The sequence below is a fragment of the Oratosquilla oratoria genome, chromosome 19 (genome assembly GCF_046742065.1).
Source record: "Oratosquilla oratoria isolate Oo_2021 chromosome 19, ASM4674206v1, whole genome shotgun sequence".
In the NCBI taxonomy this organism is placed as follows: Eukaryota; Metazoa; Arthropoda; class Malacostraca; order Stomatopoda; family Squillidae; genus Oratosquilla; species Oratosquilla oratoria.
In genome coordinates, this window is record NC_134795.1 from 9,737,552 (window position 1) to 9,758,486 (window position 20,935).

Here is a 20,935-nt window from a genome sequence, read left to right on the forward strand (position 1 = left end):
GTTCACACTTTAGTTCATTTAATTCTTTTAGTATCACCTCATTAGTTGTACGTAGGTTGGATACCTCTAGTTGCAAAGCTTTGTAGTCTAATTTTAAATCAATCATTTCATCTGCTAAGTTGTTAATTTCTCTATTTCTTATTGCTAAAATCTCTCTTAGTGTCCAAGGTTTTCTCCATTGTTTCCCCTTGCCTCCTAAATCCTGAGAAATACTCATCACTTACGTATCTGTTGGTCATCTTCGGAGTATCATTTAGACATTTTTTTTTTGCATAAGTCTGTCTGAGACTGCCATAAAATACATTATAAGGATTTATTTTGTATCTATTTTTTTCAATGTTAGTAAAATGCAAGATTAAGTAATGGTGATTCACCATAGATTAGAAAAAAAAAAAAAGGAAAATTAAACAAAATTTTGCCAAATTGGAACTAATCTATTTCCATGTTATAACATTTGCATAGGATAACATATTGTTCAGACCATTTTGTCATGCTATATGAGGACAAACTGGAATTACTTATTTTTTCAACAATTATTTGTTTTACCAGATCTTAATATTTGTGTAACCATATCTGTCTTTTAGAATGGAACTACATATAGATAACAATCCAAACACAAATATGAGTCCTTAATCCTATAAAGCACATGTAGTTAGGATTAAAGTTGGATAAGTACTTATAACAGATGACAGCAATAATAAACATCTCTTTATCTTTCTTGGTATTGTTATGGGGCCAGAGCAACTGGCAATGTGGATCCACATGGCCCCACAAAATGGAATCTGTAAGAGGCATCAACTGATTAATAAGGTTTTCACCATTCAAAATCTATTGGTATAGTAATTTATTCCCATATCAATTCATAATTATCACAGAATTATGTTTACTTGTACTGACTACATATAAAGATTTTCATACCCAAACTGTGATGTGGCTGAAGTGGATTCTATATTGAATTCTGCTACTGGTACTCCACGAGCAGCTACCTGTGGTGCAAACATAGCTGCAGGGTAAACTACTGAAGATGTTCCTACCACCAGGCATAGGTCACAATTGCGTAACTCCATTTCTGCATTTGGAGTAACAAGAAAGATATTCTGATTAAGAACTTGTGCTGTGATGGAAATCATTAGCAACCCTACTTGTGAAAGACATGATGGATATGAATACTCTTGCAAATTAATGCAAATAATACAGGGAAAGGTGTGTTTTTACAGGTTAATATCAACATCTCATAAGAACTAAACTCTTATATCCACAGTGCAATTAAGAAAACAAAGACATCCTGCAAACAACACAAAACAAAGCATGGATAATAATAATAACTGGCTGCACTAAATACCCTGTTGAGGGTATTGGCTGCATGTTATTGTGCAGTATAAATTGCTCTTTACTTTTTAAAAGAAAAGGGAGGGAGGAAAGAGGGTGGAGGGGAGTGGAGTATGTTGGAGATGGAATGGGAGGGAGTGGTTTTTATGCCTTTGTTTTTTGGCTACCTCCCTTGTAGGGGGTAAAAGCCTTTGATGTATGTATAAATTGCTCAGTAGCATGTAACCAATATTTAGGGACTATATAATGCACCCCTACAGACCTGAGCCACATATCATTTTCTCTAGGAAAATAGTGAATATGAACAATATAGAACATAAGAAAAAAGAAAATAAGGTAAGGCTAAATACATTAATTAAGACTGGAGAAGACCTCTGATAATTATAATGTGTGGTGATATGTTCTAGGTCTCTTTAGCTAAAAATTTTTTTTAGTTTTTCCTGGTTTCTCTGGATTTGTTAACAGAACAGTGTGTCCACACTTTGGCTGCCATAAAGTGTAGTTCAAGTTGTACATGTAATGATATGCTACACTTAGCTGCACATGTAGTCCATGTCAAATGGACCAAACACTTGGAAGAAAATTAAATAGTAAACCATAAACAATTTGGCTTTAGAAGTGGAAGATTGTGTACCACAAACCTAATCTGCTTTTACTCGAGATTAATTGAGATAATACAAGATAGAGATGGCTGGGCAGATTGCGCCTTCTTGGATTTGCAGAAGGCATTCGACAAAATACCACATAAAAAAATTAATTAAAAAAATTGAAATAATAGGAGGAATACAAGGTAAGCTGATGGAATGGATGAAGGATTTCTTAATTGGGAAAAAAATGAATGGTACTTTGAGACAAAAATTCAAACTAGGAAGATGTGATAAGTGGCATCACGCAAGGCTCTGTATTGGCTCCTTTAATGTTTGCCATATACATAAATGATATGGAAGAGGGAGTAAATTGTTACATGAACTTCTTTGCTGACAATGCCAAATTACTCAAGAGAGTAAGAACAGCTGAAGATTGCAGATCACTACAAGAAGACCTAGACAAAATATGGGAATGGAGTCAGAGATGTGAGATGAACTTCAACATTAAGAAATGTAGCATAATGGAATTTGGAAAAAACAAAAATAGAGTATTGGGTCAATATAGAATTGGAAACATACATACATACATATACCAAGGCTTTTTCCCCCTTACAAGGGAGGTAGCCAAAAAGGAAAAGGCATAAAATCATTCCCACCCATTCCATCCCTGAATACACTCCACACCCCTCCACCCTCCCTCTCATCTTAGCACCTCCTGGATGACAGGTCATCCCTGCACCTTGTCCACTGCCCTGGGTCAGAAGCAGTGTCACAAGACACAGCACATCCACAGCAAGGCCGCTTCATTAAATCGGCGAACCCCCCTCTCCGTCCCCCCATGCATAAAAGGAGAAGACGGGGAGAAATCCCTTCGGGCTGCGTCAAAATTTGTTCACACATACTACTTCACCCCCCATTCCACCTCATGCATCACAACATCATCCATATACAACCATTCTCCATTCACCCCTGTCTTCTGTCCTCTCCCGTCCTTCCTCAACAGACATTCCCCTCTTCCCCAAAGCCCCCTTCACCCCATCCATCCATCTCATCCTAGGACGTCCCTTCATGTTCACTCCCTCCACATCTGCCTTCCATACCTCTTTTACTAGTCTTTTTTTACTCATTCTTTCCAAACCATCCTAATACTCTTTCATCAACCTTATCTTCCAACCCCCTTTCCACCCCTGTTCTCCTCACCTCCTCATTTCTCACTCTATCTAGCCTAGTAACCCCCATCATACTTCTCATACACCTCATCTCAAACACATTCAAACTCCTTCTCTCTTCTTCTCTTATGTTCCATGTTTCTGCCCCATACAGTGCTGTTGGCACAATCACTCCTTCATATAGTCTCCTCTTAGCATCCATTCCCAAATGTCTATTCCTCATTACACTTTTTAATCCACCAAGGCATTTACTCGCTTCTCTCAATCTACATTCTACCTCCACCTTCACTCCACCTTTTCCTGCCACATTTGCACCCAATTATCTAAAACTATCCACTTCCTCCAGTCGCTCTCCCTTAATGCTCACTTCCAGACTACTGCCACTTTCACCCCTTGTACATCTCATCACCTTACTTTTACCCACATTTATCTTCAGCTTTCTTCTATCACACACTCCCAAACTCTGTCACCAACTTCCTCAATCCCTCCTCCGATCCTGCCACAAGCGCAGTGTCGTCCGCAAACAACAGCTGGCTCACCTCCCACTTTTCTCCAATCCCTGACCCACTACCCTTGCATTTACCTCTCACACTACCCCATCCATGTATAAGTTGAACAGCCAGGGCGACATAATGCATCCTTGATGAATTGGAAACAAAGAAGTCAAAAAAGTCAATTCAGAAAGGGACCTGGGAGTAATCATCTCAAGTGACTTGACACCTGATAAACATGTCAATAAATTATTTGGAGAGACTTTTAACTTATTAAGATCAATGAAAGTGGTCTTTGACTACATAGATGACGAGATGGTTAAAAAAATAGTGGTTACACTGATAAGACCTAAACTAGAATATGTTGCAACACTATGGGCACCTAACACAAAGAAGAACATAAGAAAATTAGAAAGAATTCAAAGAGCAGCGACAAAAATGGCACCTACACTGTCAAATCTGACCTACGAACAAAGATTGGAGAAATTACATCTGTCAACACTGGAACAGAGAAGAGAAAGAGGTGATTTGTTGACCAGTTCCAGAATTATTTAAGGGATGGAAATTCTCGATAGAGATGACTTATTAAAGTGGAACAGAAGAGAAACAAGAGGACATGAAAAGAAACTAAAGAAGGACAGTTACAGAAGAGACCTGAAAAAGAATAGGTTCCCACATAGAGCAATTGATGTCTGGAACAAACTAAATGGAGAAACAATGAGTGCCAACACTATACACGATTTTAACCACTTCACTCCGGACCAAAACCTCGCGGGCAGCATTAGCTGCCAGACGTACGATGTTGCGTCATAATACTCGCATCATAAAAAATAGTCACCGCTTATATCGATTGCTCTCTCTTTCATCCGTGAATTTTTATAACCATAGAAAATGTGATGAAGCCAGTTTAAAGAGTATGTCAGTTACGCAGGGACAACTACAATAAATATAATCAAGACGCCGATATGGCAGCCTCGCGTATCCACTTGCTCCCCATGCCGCCTACGTAGGTGGCACCGTATGGAAGGGGTTAAGAATAAACTGGATGTGGAGAGATATGAAAACGGGACACTACGAGCATAGCCCTCATCCCATAAAATACAACTAGGTAAGTACAACTAAGTACATACATGCATATACCAAAGGCTTTTTCCCCCTTACAAAGGAGGAGCCAAAAAACAAAGGTATAAAAACCATTCCCACCCATTCCATCCCTACTACACTCCACTCCCCTCCACCCTCTACCCTCCCTCTTATCTTGGCACCTCCTGGATGACGGGTCATCCCTGCACCTTGTTCACTGCCCTGGGTCAGAAGTGTCGCAAGACACAGCACATCCACAGCAAGGCCCCTTCATTAAATTGGCGCCCCCCTCCCCCTCTCCGTCCCCTCATGCAGAAAAGGAGAAGACGGGGAGAAATCCCTTTGGGCTGTGTCAAAATTTTTCTCACACATACTACCTCACCCCCCATCCCCCCACCCATTCCACCTCATGCATCACATCATCATCCATATACAACCATTCTCCATTCACCCCTGTCTTCTGTCCTCTCCCGTCCTTCCTCAACAGACATTCCCCTCTTCCCCAAAGCCCCCTTCACCCCATCCATCCATCTCATCCCAGGTCCCCCCATCATGTTCACTCCCTCCACATCTGCTCTCCATACCTCTTTTACTAGTCTTTTTTTACTCATTCTTTCCATGTGTTCAAACCATCCTAATACTTTTTCATCCACCAAATCTCCCAACTCCCATACCACCCCTGTTCTTCTCCTCACCTCCTCATTTCTCACTCTATCTAGCCTAGTAACCCCCATCATACTTCTCAGATACCTCATCTCAAACACATTCAAACTCCCTCTCTCTTCCTCTCTTATGTTCCATGTTTCTGCCCCATACATTGCTGTTGGCACAATCACTCCTTCATACACTGAACCGCGATGTAAACAAACAACAAAGCACGTGTTACGACAATGACTTCCGAGGGTTTGGTAAGTATGAAAGAAAGAACTTAAGTAGATTATTAGAGATAGAGAGAGAGATGAGCATAAATAGGACTCGGTGGGAAAATGAAATCATGGACTTAAGAAAAGAGGTCATTGGTTTAATAGATTGTTTAACTAAGGCTAATCATGAAATTTCTGACCCAAGAAAAACTAACTTGGATCTTACAAACGAAATTAAAGAAATGAAAAGATTGCTTTCAAAGAAATAGTCAAGCAGCAAATGCAAGATAATGCAAAAGACACAATCATTCAAGTGATTAACGAAAAAGCAAATTGGGTCAGGGACACAGTAGATAGGAAGAAATGTATTGTGGTTTATGGGCTTAAAGAAAAACAAGGATTGGCGAGGTACATGAGAGAAAAAGAAGAAAAAGAGACAGCAGTAGAAATCCTTAATGAAATTCAGGGGGGAGACAGTGATTCAGGCACAGACCTAGAAGAGACTTACAGAATTGGTCGCTATACTAAGGATAGGAATCGACCTCTAAAGATAAAACTAAGGTCACAAGTGGTAGTAGGGCACTAAGAGAAGAAGCAAAGGAAAAAAAACTGGCTAAACTGGAGTTACCGACACTGGAGCAAAGAAGAGAGAGAGGTGACCTATTGACCATCTACAGAATCATGAAAGGCACAGAGGTACTCGATAGAGAGAACTTACTTAACTGGGACAAAAGAAACACAAGAGGACATGGAAAGAAAATAAAAAAACATAGCTATAGAAGAGAACTGAAGAAAAACAGTTTTCCTCATAGAGTTTTGGACACTTGGAACAAACTGGACAATGGAATAGTATGCGCAAAAACCATTCATGAGTTTAAAAACAAACTAGACACTGCAAGATACAAAGGCGGGACATCACGAGCATAGCTCCCCTTCCCGCAAAATACAACTAGGTAAAATACAACTAGGTAAATATAGTCTACTCTTAGCATCTATTCCCAAATTTCTATTCCTCATTACACTTTTTAATCCACCAAGGCATTTACTCGCTTCTCTCAATCTACATTCTACCTCCACCTTCACTCCACCTTTTCCTGCCACATTTGCACCCAAGTATCTAAAACTATCCACTTCCTCCAGTCGCTCTCCCTTAATGCTCACTTCCAGTCTACTGCCACTTTCACCCCTTGTACATCTCATCACCTTACATTTACCCACATTTATCTTCAACTTTCCTCTTTCACACACTCTCCCAAACTCTGTTAACAACTTCCTCAATCCCTCCTCTGATCCTGGTACAAGTGCAGTGTCGTCCACAAGCAACAGCTGGCTCACCTCCCACTTTTCTCCATTTTCTTCAACCATCTCCAATCCCTGACCCACCACCCTTGCATTTACCTCTCGAACAGCCAGTTGAACAGCCAGGGCGACATAACACATCCCTGACAAAGTCCCACCTTTACCTCGAACCACTCACTCTTTCCATTTCTAATCCTAATACATGCTCTACTACTCTCGTAAAAACTCTTGACAGCTCCTAGAAGCCCTTTCCCCATCCTGCACATCCGCAGAACCTCCCACAGCGCCCTCCTGTCTACCCTGTCATAAGACTTTTCCAGATCCATAAAAGCCCAAAATACATCCTTACCTTTTCCTATAGCTTTATTATATCTGTCTTACCACAAAAATCTGATCCATGCAACCTCTACCTGTCCCAAATCCACACCACTCCTCACCAATTACTCCCTCTGTCCCTCTCCTAATCCTCTTAATCAAGATCCTCCCATAAGCCTTCCTCACTACACTTAACAAGCTAATCCCTCTGAAACAACTACACTCACACATGTTCCCTTTTCCCCTGTAGAGTGGAACTATACAGGCACTCCTCCAGTCCTCCGGCACTCTACCCTCTCTTCAGCTACCACTAAATAACCTCACCAGCCAGTCCACCATCATTGTACCTCCCTCTTTCAGACATTCTGCATGGCATCCATCCAGACCAGGTGAATTACCTGCTCTCATCATAACAACTGCCTTCACTTCATCCTTCCTTATTTCTCCTCCATTTTCCTCACTCATCACAGTCATTTTCCTAACACTTCCCACTGCAACTATCCTTCCCTCCCTATCCTCCCTCACATCCAGCAACTCCCTAAAATACTCTGCCCATCTTCCCCCTACAGCCTTCTCCGCACCCCTTACCTCCTCTTCTCCACCTGATTTCCCTCCTCTTCCTCTTTTAACTTCCCTCCAAAACATCTTATTACTTTCAAAATTTTCTGTTATACTCTCACCCCACCTCACATCTGCTCTCCTCCTTGCCTCCCCTTCCCTGTGCTTCACTTCTCTTCTCTTTTCTTTGTACCTCTCATATGACTCCCTCGTCCTATTCTGCAACCAATCTGTGAAAGCTCACTTCTTCTCTTCTACAACCTTTTTTGTTTCCTCATCCCACCATTCACCACCCCTCCCTCCATTCCCTCCCATCCCTCCTGTTCCACACACCATTCCTGCACACCCTGTGACTCCCTCCTTGAACCATTCCCATTCCTCCTCCACTCCTAGCTCTACTCTATCCTTCACTCCCTCCTACTCCTCCCTCAGCTTCTTCTTGCACACCTTCTCTTTTTTCTTCTCATTCAAAGAGTTCACTGTAAGCACCTCCCTACCTTTTGTCCTTTTCCTCTTTCTCCATCTATCCTCCACTTTCAACTCACCCTCCACCAAAAAATGATCCGATATTCCCCCACTCTCTCCCCTTAGCACATGTACATCCTTAACTCTTCCTATTATACTTCTATCTACCACTCCACAGTCCATCAACACTCTATCCACCACCCTTCCATCCACCACCCTCTCCCATGTGTACTTATGCTTGACTCTCTTCCAAAACACTGTATTTACTATCATCAACTCTCTTTCCAAACACATCTCCACCATCAACTCTCCACTATGATTCTTTCCTGGAACTCCACATTTCCAAACCACTCCATCAATTGGTTCATTTCCTACCCTAGCATTGAGGTCTCCCAATACTACTACATTGATGTTCCTCCCTAATCCCTCTATGCATTCATTTAAATCTATCCAAAAAACCTCCCTTTCTTCTACACTCTTCTCACTACCAGGCCCATATGAACTTACAAAAATCCACATCTCCTTTCCCAGTTTCACCTTCATCCACATTATATGTCTATTTGTCATTACACTTTTTGATCCCCCAAAGCATTTAATTGCTTCTCTCAATCTACACTTTACCTCTACCTCCACTCCTCCCTTTCCTGCCACATTTGCTCCCAAGTAACTAATGCGATCTATTTCCTCCACTCTCTCTCCCTTAATACTCATTTCCAATTTGCTGTCATCCTCACCCCTTGTACATCTCATCACCTTACTTTACACATATTTATCTTCAACTTCCTTCTTTCGCACACCTTCCGATACTCCGTTACTAACTTCTTTAATCCCTCCTCTGATCCTACTACAAGTGCTGTATTGTCAGCAAACAACAACTCATTTATAACTCAGCAAAATTCTGTATAACAGGGTTCCCACAAAGCTCCATCTACTGCATACAATTGTCATGTCTTGTGGTGATGTATGAAAACCATGCAGCTCACCCAACCCAATTTGTTAGGAAGCAGCTGCTATGGCAACTATCATGGCATTAAATTGATTTTTAAGCTAGTCAAACACTGCAGTGTTAAATTAATGCCATTGATTCTGTTTGCATAAGTACTTGGAATAGCATAGGTGAATAGCTCAATTTGAAACAATACATAAATTCAAATCTAAATTTGATATTGGATATCAAGGATTTAGAAAGTTGGAAATGTACATGAATCTGAGGCTATGCATGAAAATTGGAGAGTAGGAGGCTGGACCCAATGAGTGTTGCTCCTTTCCTGTATATTACAATTAAGTAAATGCATACACATGCAAGGAGGTGCTCAATCTTTAGAGATCAGAGGATGTGACAAAAACTTAAGAACCTGACAGGATCTCAAACTGGATACTTAAAGAAAATACGGAACAACTTGTGGACAAGATTGACAGTTTCATTGGATGTTCTTTAGAAGAAGGCATAGTGCTGCTTGATTGAAAAGGAGCTAATGTGATACCAATTCACAAACATGAGAGTAAGGTACAAGGAGGGAGGGTCACTGAGTAAATAAAGTGGTTTTGCTATGGATATACTGTATCTTGCTGCATTGCTTCTCACCTGGGCAGTGGGCAGATGGGGATGACCCTTTCACACAAGGAGCTGGGATGAGAAGGAAACAATGGCTGGTGGGTGGAAACGGAATGGGTGATGGATGGGAGTGGAATGGGTGATGGATGGGAGTGGAATGGGTGGCAGTGGGTATGTGACTTGGCTGGCTACCTCCCTTATATGGGGGAATGAGGCCCTTGATATATAGATAGCTAACTTCTTGCCACATAAAGTTTCCAGCAATGAAGCAAAATAATCTTAAATTCACTCATTACACTGGTCCATAGTACCCATTTTACTCTGTGTCAAAGTACTTTTCACTACTCTGAAAAAGATGTATGACCTTGGCATGGGTGATCCTTGAAACAAAAGTAAGGGGTGTATGGCTATATACATTGCTTTAATATTTGCCTCTACTGTCATTAAATGGTAATTAGCACTAAAAAGAATGTTAAATATATTCTGGAATAATTTGGCTCCAGGTGTACATATAGTCACAATGAATATTAGCATGTACCTGCTTTCCGCATCACTTTGGGGTCAAGTCCTTCTCCAAACCACACAACATGGGGACGAAGCAGACCTCCACAACTGCTGCATCGTGGTAAGACAGATTCATCAAGTCTTGCTTCAGTAGCATCTGGGTCTGGGGCACTGTCCAAATAAAATGAAAAATGAAAAATGAAGAAAAAAAACACCACTACATGAACACAAAAATTCTGAATATTTTAATAATTATCTTCAGTTTACTGACTAGAAACTCACAAGCAACAGTCCTTGAGAAGGAAAAGGAGAAGGAATACCAGAAGCTGAGAGAAGTGTATGGTGACACACTTTACATATTTTGTTCTGGCACATGCTGGATGCATTTATACAGTTGAGAGATAACCTCCACAATGAGGAGGTTAAAACATCATGTTCAGCATTATTTTGTCTTACCCTTTTCCCTCCAGTGCATCACATATGGGGCTGTTGTAGTTTGCTGTCACTTCCTCACAGTCAAGGCATCTGGTTTTGAAAAGTGTCCCATGCAGCTCCAGCACTTCTGTGGATCCTGCTTGACGATGCAACTCATCTATGTTTTGTGTTATCACTTGTAACTTCCGTCCTTCCTTCTGAAGTCTCTCTTGAGCCTCTGCAATGGCAATGTGAGCCTGTGGAACAGAAATGTGGAGATGATATAAGAAAGTCTAGTTATTTCTATAACTCTGCTAAAGTCTACATGAATAATAACTGTTGACTCAAATTCTATGGACTGGAAACCTATAGAAAACAAGAATCCTCAGCCTCTACCAACATTCTCTCTCTGAATAAAATTTGGACTGTTATTTGTGTTGTATTAGTGTGGATCATTTCTATATCACCAGCTAGCAGGAGGGAGAAAAGAAAGGGGAGGAAGTGGAGATGGAGTAGGAGGATAGGGAGGAGGTGGAGAAAAAGGAGGAGGGGTAAGGAGAGAGGAAGGAAGAGGAATGGGGAGGGAGTGGAAGGGGAGGGAGAGGGAGAGGGGAAGAAGAGGGAGGAAGGGGATGGGGGTAGCTACTCCGTGTCTACTATAACTGGCTTGCCTTTCAATAACAATTTGGTTCACCACATCACAGCAACTACCTCTGCCAAACCCAAGTTTTGCAGTCCCTGAAGACTTGATCCTACCAAGTGCAAACTAGTCAAGGTGGAATTCAACCTCATGCTGCACAAGAGAATCATGAGACCTAGCAGCAGTTGATTCGCCTCCTCTTCTTCCCTTAATTTCTTTCCAAAACATCTTTTTATTACTTTCAAAATTTTCTGTCATACTCTTACTTTTGACATCTGGTCTCCTTTTTGCCTCCTTTATCTAATGCTTTACTTCTCTTCTCTCTCTTTTTTTTTTCTTGTACCTCTCATATAATTCCCTCGTCCTATTTTGTAACCAATCTGTAAAAGCTCGCTTCTATCCTACAACCTTTTTTGCTTTCTCATCCCACCACACACTACCCTTCCTTCTATTTCCTTCTGTCCTCCTTGTTCCACACACCATCTTTGCACACCTTGTGACTCCTTTGAACCATCCCCATTCCTCCTCCACTCCTAGTTCTACTCTATCCTTCACTCCCTCCCACTCCTCTCTCAGCTTCTTGTACTCCTTTTCTTTCTCATTTAAGCAGTTCACTTTAAGCACCTCCCTACCTTTTGTCCTTTTCCTCTTTCTCCATCTATCCTTCACTCTCAACTTACCTTCCACCACAAAATTATCTGATATTCCCCACTCTCTCCCCTTAGAACATGTACATCCTTAACTCTTCCAACTATATTCATGGTTACCACTATATAGTCCATTAATGCTCTATCTACCACCTTTCCATCCACCACCCTCTCCCATGTGTACTTATGCTTGACTTTCTTCCTAAACACTGTATTTGCTATAATGAACTCTCTTTCTAGACATATCTCCACCATCACCTCTCCATTATGATTTTTTCCTTGAACTCCACACTTCCCAACCACTCTGTCTATTGGTTCATTTCCTACCCTAGCATTAAGGTCTCCCAATACCACTATACTGACATTTCTCCCTAATCCTTCTATGCACTCATATAAATCTGTCCAAAAAGCCTCCCTTTCCTCTACACTCTTCTCACTATCATGCCCATCTTCTTTTCTGCATGAAGGGAAGGATAGGGGAGGTCACTGATTTAATGAAGTGGCCTTGCTGTGGATGTGCTGTGTCTTGCGACACTGCTTCTGACCCAGGGCAGTGGGCAAGATGCAGGGATGACCCATCATCCTGGAGGTACTAAGATAAGATGGAAGGAAAAGGGTGGAGGGGAGTGGAGTATGTTAGGGATGGGATGGGCGGGAGTGGTTTTTATGTCTGTTTTTTGGCTACCTCCCTTATAAGGGGGAAAAAAGCCTTTGGTATATATATGTATGTATTAATTGGTTGAATTTAACATCAATAGTCATTTACATGAAGGATGGCAAGCAATTATGGCTCTTGCTAGGATGTGGGTGCTTATGGCACCATATCTGCATCTCTTTGTGTCAGTGATGTGTCAGGGAACATGACTGGCTGCTATTGCCTATTTCCTGTACATTGGATTTTTTTGTATTGAACTTCATTTCCCATTCTTGGCTTCATGCAAAAATAATGTCTGGATCTTTTTGCTATAATCTGCAGTCCTCCTCATTATTCACTCTTCTCACAAGTTTTGCATCATCTACAAACATGATGGTATAGCTTGTACCTCCCATCATGTCACTAACATAATGGAAAGTACAACAAGCTATACCAACGCCTAGTACAGGAGGTAGGTTGTTCTCCTGTATGCTGTTGGGTTTGATTTTTGTCTGTAGTCTCTGAGAATCTGTTTTGTTATTTGCCTTCTGGATGGTAGTTATTATTTTTTTCACTCCTTTTTCTAGGGATGGGTATTGGTCTATTTCAAAGTATTCTCTTTCTCTATATCTTCTCTATATATCAGATGATATATCATGAATGGTTTACCATGCTGTTTGTCAACATAGAGAGGGTGAGTATATCATTATGTCAGGGATGTTGGATATTGATTGTATTAGATAGGTTGTCTAGTGAGATTGTTGCTGGAACTAATCATGTTTAGACTGGGGAATTTTTCAAGTATTTTCTGTCATCTGTGATCTGTTGTTTGCATGTTAAGCCAGATTGGATGATGAGTATTCTGGTCACCTGCTACTATGTGTTTTTTTTTAGGAATTGAGGGATGAAGCTTTATGGGGTTGATTTAGTTGGTGGGATGTATGTTTGTGATAGTGTAGGTTGTTTTCTTTATGTTTGGATCATGATTATTTCAGTTAAAGTGCCTGTGAGTAATTGTCTGGTATCTGGTTTTATTGCAGAAGGGTATGCTGTTGTGTAAGTGTTTTAAGTCCACCTTTGTGTCATGCGTTGTCTTCTCTTAATGTTGTGTAATCAGTAAATGAGAATACTGCTATTCAAGGCATCAGTTCTGTTTCTTATATAAGTGATATACATATGTTGTGTTCAGGTAGAAAGTGCAGCAGCTCTCAAGTGTTTGTTAGCAAGTCCATTTATGTTTATCTGCATTATGTTTACAATGAGTTTTTGTGTTGGTGTGTTTGTGGGTGGGTGGTGTCATTCACTGGTTATAGCTCCAGTTCTTTGCAAATTGGTTTGTGTTGGTAAGTGTTGTAAATGTTTAGTGGAACCAAAAGTAACATGTGCTGCATTTCATGGATATGTGTGCATAATTTATGGGTTTAGAGCATGTTGGGTAAATGTAAGGTCCTGGGTTGGCTTCTATGTTACCAGCTAATAGAAGTGGGAGGGGAGGTGCTGGTGTACTGACCTCCTTGTGTGAAAAAACAGAAATATAGGAAAGATAGGAGTTGTGTTGAACAGTGTCAAGAGTGACTCTATGGCCTGTTCCAGAGACCAGGTGCTGGCCACATAAGTGTAACTCTTTTGTCTATTACAATTCAAGAAATACAGTTTCACTCCAAACATCTCTTCAAGTTATTGTTGAACCACTGACCCTGGCTAGTTTGTTGGAGGCTGTAGTTCTCTTGAAAAAGATAACTGGGGCATTGGACTGACTGATAGTTCTGGCAAGGAAAGGCAAATTTAAGTTGGTATTAAGAAGGAAATCTACCCTGAAAAACAACGGTATGCTTATAATTCTAGGACTTTCTTACAAAATGCATGCAATGGGTTACACTTTTCAAGGTAACAAGCTGCTAAATGCAGCTTGCATAATGAGGAAAATGCAAAAGGCAATAATATTGCAGACATAACATTTACACACTGGATTGGGTTTCTTGGAGAGCATGACTTCCCGCCTGTAGTGGTAGAACTCCCACACTAAGGATGGGTTATGGAGGAAAGCCTGTGGTGTTGCTAATTCTTGTGCTTGCCATTTCCGCCAAAGACCCCCAGCACCTCTAAATGTTGGCACCCCTGATTCAGCAGATACTCCAGCACCTGAAATTTGTTTTAAAATATTGCTAGTCTTTACATGTGACAATATATTTATCATGTATACATCAACAATAATCTGAATGATATTCCCTCACTAACTGAAAGTTCAAACAATGAAATACAAAGGGTTTGCTGATGCAAGATATCCAGAAAGAAAGAAAAAAAGTATACATTAACCATGGGTCTAACTACAGTTAAGATTTTGAAAGCCAAATAATTACTTGAACTTGGACCATATTTGCTGAAAAATCATACACTTTCAAAACTTTTCAAATACATGATATAAACCCCAAAATTTTGAAAGGCTGCATAAATCATTTCCAACACTACCAAAATGTGTATATCTTCTACAGCTGCAAAAAGAATGTTTATTACTGGAAGAGTCCTTTCTTCTGATACATGTCAATCTAAAGTGAAAAAGATTCTGAATTGATCATGTTTGTGAAATACAATAGTAAAATAAGTAATATGACAAATAGTATATATCTCCCTGGCTTATGAGAATAGAACATTTTCATAAGTGCATCATATATATATATACATACACACATACATACATACATACATACATACGTACGTATGTCGGATACACAGCAAAGATTGGAACTCTGGAAAAGAAGTGCAATTTTCGCGGATCTCAACAACAAGGAAGTACCTTGTTGTATTAGTAGAGAAGGGGAAAGCTTGTGGTGTAGTGGGAAGGTGAAAAAATATGAGAGAGGGATTATTGAGGAAAATGGAAGGAAATGAGGAAGGGGATGAACAAGCCCCGGATCTTAGGAGAGGTGTAAACAAACGGGGGGGCAGAATACACAGATGAGGAAAAAGGAAGCAGAGGTGTCAAGAGCAGAAACATAGATAATAGCAGCTCAATGGAAAGAGAAGATAACTGCTTTTATGGATTTAATGAGGGAGGAGGTGACAACCTCCCCTGACTAGTAAATCTAGAGGAGAAACTAAAAAAAAAAAAAAAAAAATGAACAAAGAATGGGAGGTTAGGTTAGACCAATTATCACAGGTTACACAAGGAGTTCATAAAGTGGAAGAACTAAAGAAGGAGAACCAAAACCTAACCAAAGAAATACAAGATTTAAAAAGACAGTTAAAAGAAGTAAAAGATGAGAATGAGGAATTAAAGAAGAATAAAGAAAATAAAGTCCATAGTAAATGAAGCACAGGGTTGGAGAAAAGTCCAAGAGAACAACAAAATTGTATTTACAGATATAGTGAAACAACAGATGTAAGAACAAACTAAGAACACAGTTATTTAAGTGATGAGAGAAAAGGAGAATATAGTAAGAGACTTAGTGGACAAAAAGAAATGTATAATTATATTAGGGATGGAAGAGAAGTATAATCCAAATAGGACCACAAGAGTAAAAGAGGAAAAGGAAAAGGTAAACAAGATATTAGTAGTTCAAGAGGATGGACAAGAAACAGGGAAAGAAACTGAAGAAATATATAGACTAAGGAAATACAATACAGATAAGACTAGACCAATTAAGATCAAATTCAGGTCACAAACGACAGCAGAGAATATCTTAGCAAAAACAGGTAAACTAGCTCACATACATATACCAAGGCTTTTTCCCCCTTTCAAGGGAGGTAGCCAAAAAGGGAAAGGCATAAAATCACTCCCACCCATTTCATGCCTAAATACACTCTTCACCCCTCCCACCCTCCCTCTCATCTGAGCACCTCCTGGGTCAGAAGCAGTGTCGCAAGTCACAGCACATCCACAGCAAGGCCCCTTCATTTAATCGGCGACCCCCCCTCTCCGTCCCCCCTTGCATATAAGGAGAGGACGGGGAGAAATCCCTTCGGGCTGCGTCAAAATTTGCTCACACATACTACCTCACCCCCCACCCCCTGCCCATTCCTCCTCATGCAATCACAACATCATCCATATACAACCATTCTCCACTCACCTCTGTCTTCCGTCCTCTCCCGTCCTTCCTCAACAGACATTCCCCTCTTCCCCAAAGCCCCCTTCACCCCATCCATCCACCTCATCCTAGGACGTCCCCTCATGTTCACTCCCTCCACATTTGTCTTCCATACCTCTTTTACTAGTCTTTCTTCACTCATTCTTTCCATGTGTCCAAACCATCCTAATATTCTTTCATCAACCCTATCTCCCAGCTCCTTTTTCACCCCTGTTCTCCTCCTCACCTCCTCATTTCTCACTCTATCTAGCCTAGTAACCCCCACCATACTTCTCAGACACCTCATCTCAAACACATTCAAACTCCTTCTCTCTTCTTCTCTTATGTTCCAAGTTTCTGCCCCATACAGTGCTGTTGGCACAATCACTCCTTCATACAGTCTCCTCTTTGCATCCATTCCTAAATGGGATTTAAATATTCATATCCATTTGTTTGATAGTTGCAATGTATAGCAAATCTCCAATTTCCTCTTCTTTTTGGTACAATGTTGGCATTTTTCCAGTCTTTTGGTATTTTTCCTTTAAGTGAGCAACTCATGTTATATATTTTGTCCATTAGTTCTTCTTTACATTCTTTTAGTATCCAATTTGCAATTCCGTCCGTCTGGGTCATGCGATTTCCTAACATCAAAGTTTGTTAATTGCTCCATTATTTCTTTTTGTGTGTATTTACCTAGTTGTATCTTACAGGAAGGGGAGCTATGCTTGTGGTGTCCTATCCTTGTATCTTGCAGTGTCTAGTTTGACTGTTTGCTCTTAAATTTGTGTATAGTTTTTGCACACTTGTTTTGTACAGTTTGTTCCAGACATCCGCTGCTTTGTGTGGAAAACTTATTTCAGGTCTCTTCTATAACTATGTGTGTGTGTGTGTCTTTGTCTTTACCTGGCTGTATCTTAAGGGAAGGGGAGCTATGCTTGTGGTATCCTGTCTTTGTATCACCGCCTTATCTAATTTCCTCTTCAATTTGTGTACTATATATTGTTTTGTTCCATACATCCACCACCCTGTGGGGAAAGCTGTTCTTCTTCTGGTCTCTTCTATAAATGTATGTGTTTATCTTTTTTCCCTAACTGTATGTACATAAATGTATACAGGAAAGGACTAACGCTCATTGGATTGGGTCCAGTCTCCTATCTCTAATTTTCTGACATACTTTAACTCAAATTCATGTTCAGTTCCAACTTTATATATTTGATTTCCAATTATTTAGCTATGAACTCATGAATTGTTTGAGCTTCGGCTACATCACCTTCTAAGCTATTATTATTATACATACACATCTTGTGGGTGCGTGTAATAACTACCGTACCTGTCAGAACAACAACATGTTTGGCTTTGTTGAAATATTCTCGAAACTTGGACATGTCAGAACTTGGTCTACTTTTGGCCATGATACCAATGCCTTTGAGTTGCAGGAGAGCTGATTTTTTCTTCGAGTGGAATGCAATTTGATTTAGAAATGCCACTGAAACTTCGCGACTGATGATTTTGCCAACGATTGCCATATCTCTAGCTACAAACAAACCTCAGCTGATTGGTAAATTTTCTTTGAAGTATTGCATGTACATTTTCTTTGTTTAAAGTTAGGGCCCAAGTTCAAAAAAGTATGTATGAAGCAATTGATTCATGTGTAAATAAATTATCAAAAGCAGTAGTATAACCAAGGTGTTGACGTATTTAGAAAACTTATAGTGTTTAGTCATTTAGAATACAATAATGAATTATCACGATTAGTTTGATGACATCGTTGGAGAATCGTAGAAAACAACTGCTAGAAAATTGATGAAAATATCCAGTTTTTAAGAAAAGATCTCGATAATAAGAAGTGTATAAGAGGTGAAAGCAGCAAATTCCAATATTCGTGTTTATTTTTCGCCATCCTATAGACCCGTCTCCCTCATGGATAAAGTGCCATTCTTTGATTTTCTCTAAACTTCTTGTTATCATTATGATTATATGTAACTCAAGTCAATCCCTCAGTTTCTGTGAGTTATCTACATTCTTGTAAATTCATTAGTAGTAACTTAGCTTTAGCAATTTTGATGTTTTTGTTATATTTTTATTGTGGGATGCATTCTATTTTCCACTACCTAAATATATACAAAGTTTAGGCTCGGCATATTGTGAGCTTTAAAGTCAGCTCCCTCCGAAACTATGACCAAATCGTTAATACCCTGTCACTCAGATCATTAAAAGCAGTGGCCAGCCCCCCCATTAGCCCCCCCAAAAAAAAGTGGCCAGCCCCCCCATTAGCCCCCCAACTGAAATGAGCAAATTGAAAATTTAAAACACTCATTGAAATAATTTTATTAAGTGGAATTTTTAATTGCCAGGGCTAAAGATTTGTCAGCCATCAGTGCTAGCCCAACCATTAACCCCCTCCCCTTCTGAAATGAGGATAATATATGTGTATTATCATATCACTATTAGCCCCCCAAAAATTTGCTCAGCCCCCGCTTAGCCTCCCCAACTAAAAATTCCTGGCGCCGCCGCTGATTAAAAGTCTAGTAACCTAGATCTTATATTCAGAGATGGACCTGTCCCAAAATCCCTGGACAGTGGAGGAAGGAAAAAGATTGACTGGTATGAGAGTTTCTCACACATTGGCAAATTGGGGAAGGGGGATAGCTTCACTCGGGAGCCAGGATCCACGAACTTCGGGAACAAGTCGGGACTGTACTTGCCCCTTTCACTGCAAGCACGTAGTTTCGAAAGATTAGAGGAATTTGGTTCTCAGAAAAAGGGGGAGGGGGTGATAAACACGAGGTGTAAATAACTTGACATTTATTTTACTTTAAGGAGGCTCCACAATTCAAACATAGAAACAATATAATAAATTGAGAATTTTTCTCACAAACACATTTCTTAGAAAACTCGTAATAATGCGTGAATCCAAAATAATGTATAATACACATGGTCGGAGATGACCTTCCTAACTGACCTGCGCACTCTAATACCTAGAGCTAAAATTATATCAATACTTATGATAACTATTGATATAATCTTATCTTATATAAGATTATATTATCTTATATAATAATATTATAATCTTATTAATATAGTCTTATCGTAACACTATGTCGTTCATCCCAGCAGTGCTGTACTAAGTTTGTGGTGTCCTTTGGTAGGGAAACACTCGAAGACGTATGAGATGTTGAAGATACACGATGATAGACAATCCTTTGCCCAGGATAGCGTGTGGACCGACCACGTTAAATCATCCACGCGTGGCTGGCATTGGTCGGCGACTGGATCCTCGCAATTTCATACTTTAACTTTGTCGTTCACAGAATTGACACTGAGTCGATGTTCCAAGTATTCCAAACACAAATTTCGTCACACCAACTCGTTAAGATTATTCGTAATAGTCGATAGTTGGATCTTCGATTCAATTTTCATACGGTTGCCGTGTTCATATAGTCTCAACAAGTACATCTTCTGAGGATGTGTCTCCTTTGCCGGCAGAGTGGGTAGTGCCCGATGCGACGCCTGAAGCAGTGTAGGTAGGAAATGATGCGCTGTTTTTGGCGGCTGTTTTTTTAATCGTTAATCTAATGAAAGAATGTGGTGTGATGTTGGGGCAGATGAGGCATTTCTAGTAGTCATGTGAAATAATCACTAGTTAGAAGGAGAGGAACATATCATCCTAACCTAATTTAAACTAGTCTAAACAAGAAGTGGCAAGTGCACAGGAGAAGCTATGGAGAGCAACGGGCTCTCCTTACCTTACCTTACCGTCGTGCCATATCCTCTTGGACTTCGGCAACCATGGAGCGCCACCGTTCACGGTCCCTAGTTACTTGTAACATCTGTGCTGGTTTGAGTTGTTTTCCCGTCGCCCTCATCAGCCCGTCCATATACTTCTCCCTCTGCTTTCCTCTTGCTCTCCTTCCCTCCACCATTCCCGTCATCACCACCTCTTCCAACCCTTCCAACGGGCTCTCCAACAAAACAATAAGGATAAGAACAAATTATGATACATACATATACCAAGGCTTCTTCCCCCTTCCAGGGGAGGTAGCCAAAAAGGGAAAGGCATAAAAACACTCCCACCCACTCCATCCCTAAATACACTCCACACCCTTCCCACCCTTCCTCTCATCTGAGCACCTCCTGGATGACGGGTCATCCCTGCACCCTGCCCACCGCCCTGGGTCAGAAGCAGTGTCGCAAGACACAGTACATCCACAGCAAGGCCGCTTCATTTAATCGGCGACCCCCCCTCTCCGTCCCCCTTTGCATATAAGGAGAGGACGGGGAGAAATCCCTTCGGGCTGCGTCAAAATTTACTCACACA

The 20,935-nt window shown here is 40.5% G+C and overlaps 1 protein-coding gene across 1 annotated transcript; it reads right to left on the reverse strand.

Moving 5' to 3' along the window:
* Window positions 1–413: 413 nt before the first annotated feature.
* LOC143035722 (NAD-dependent protein deacylase-like) lies at window positions 414–18,182 on the reverse strand. Its single transcript, XM_076202615.1, has 6 exons — window positions 17,948–18,182; window positions 14,520–14,695; window positions 10,675–10,889; window positions 10,253–10,389; window positions 919–1,069; window positions 414–782 (listed from the first exon to the last, which is right to left on the reverse strand). The coding sequence occupies exons 1-6, from the start codon at window positions 18,141–18,143 to the stop codon at window positions 728–730; spliced, it is 930 nt and encodes a 309-aa protein (XP_076058730.1). The 5' UTR covers window positions 18,144–18,182; the 3' UTR covers window positions 414–727.
* Window positions 18,183–20,935: the final 2,753 nt, after the last annotated feature.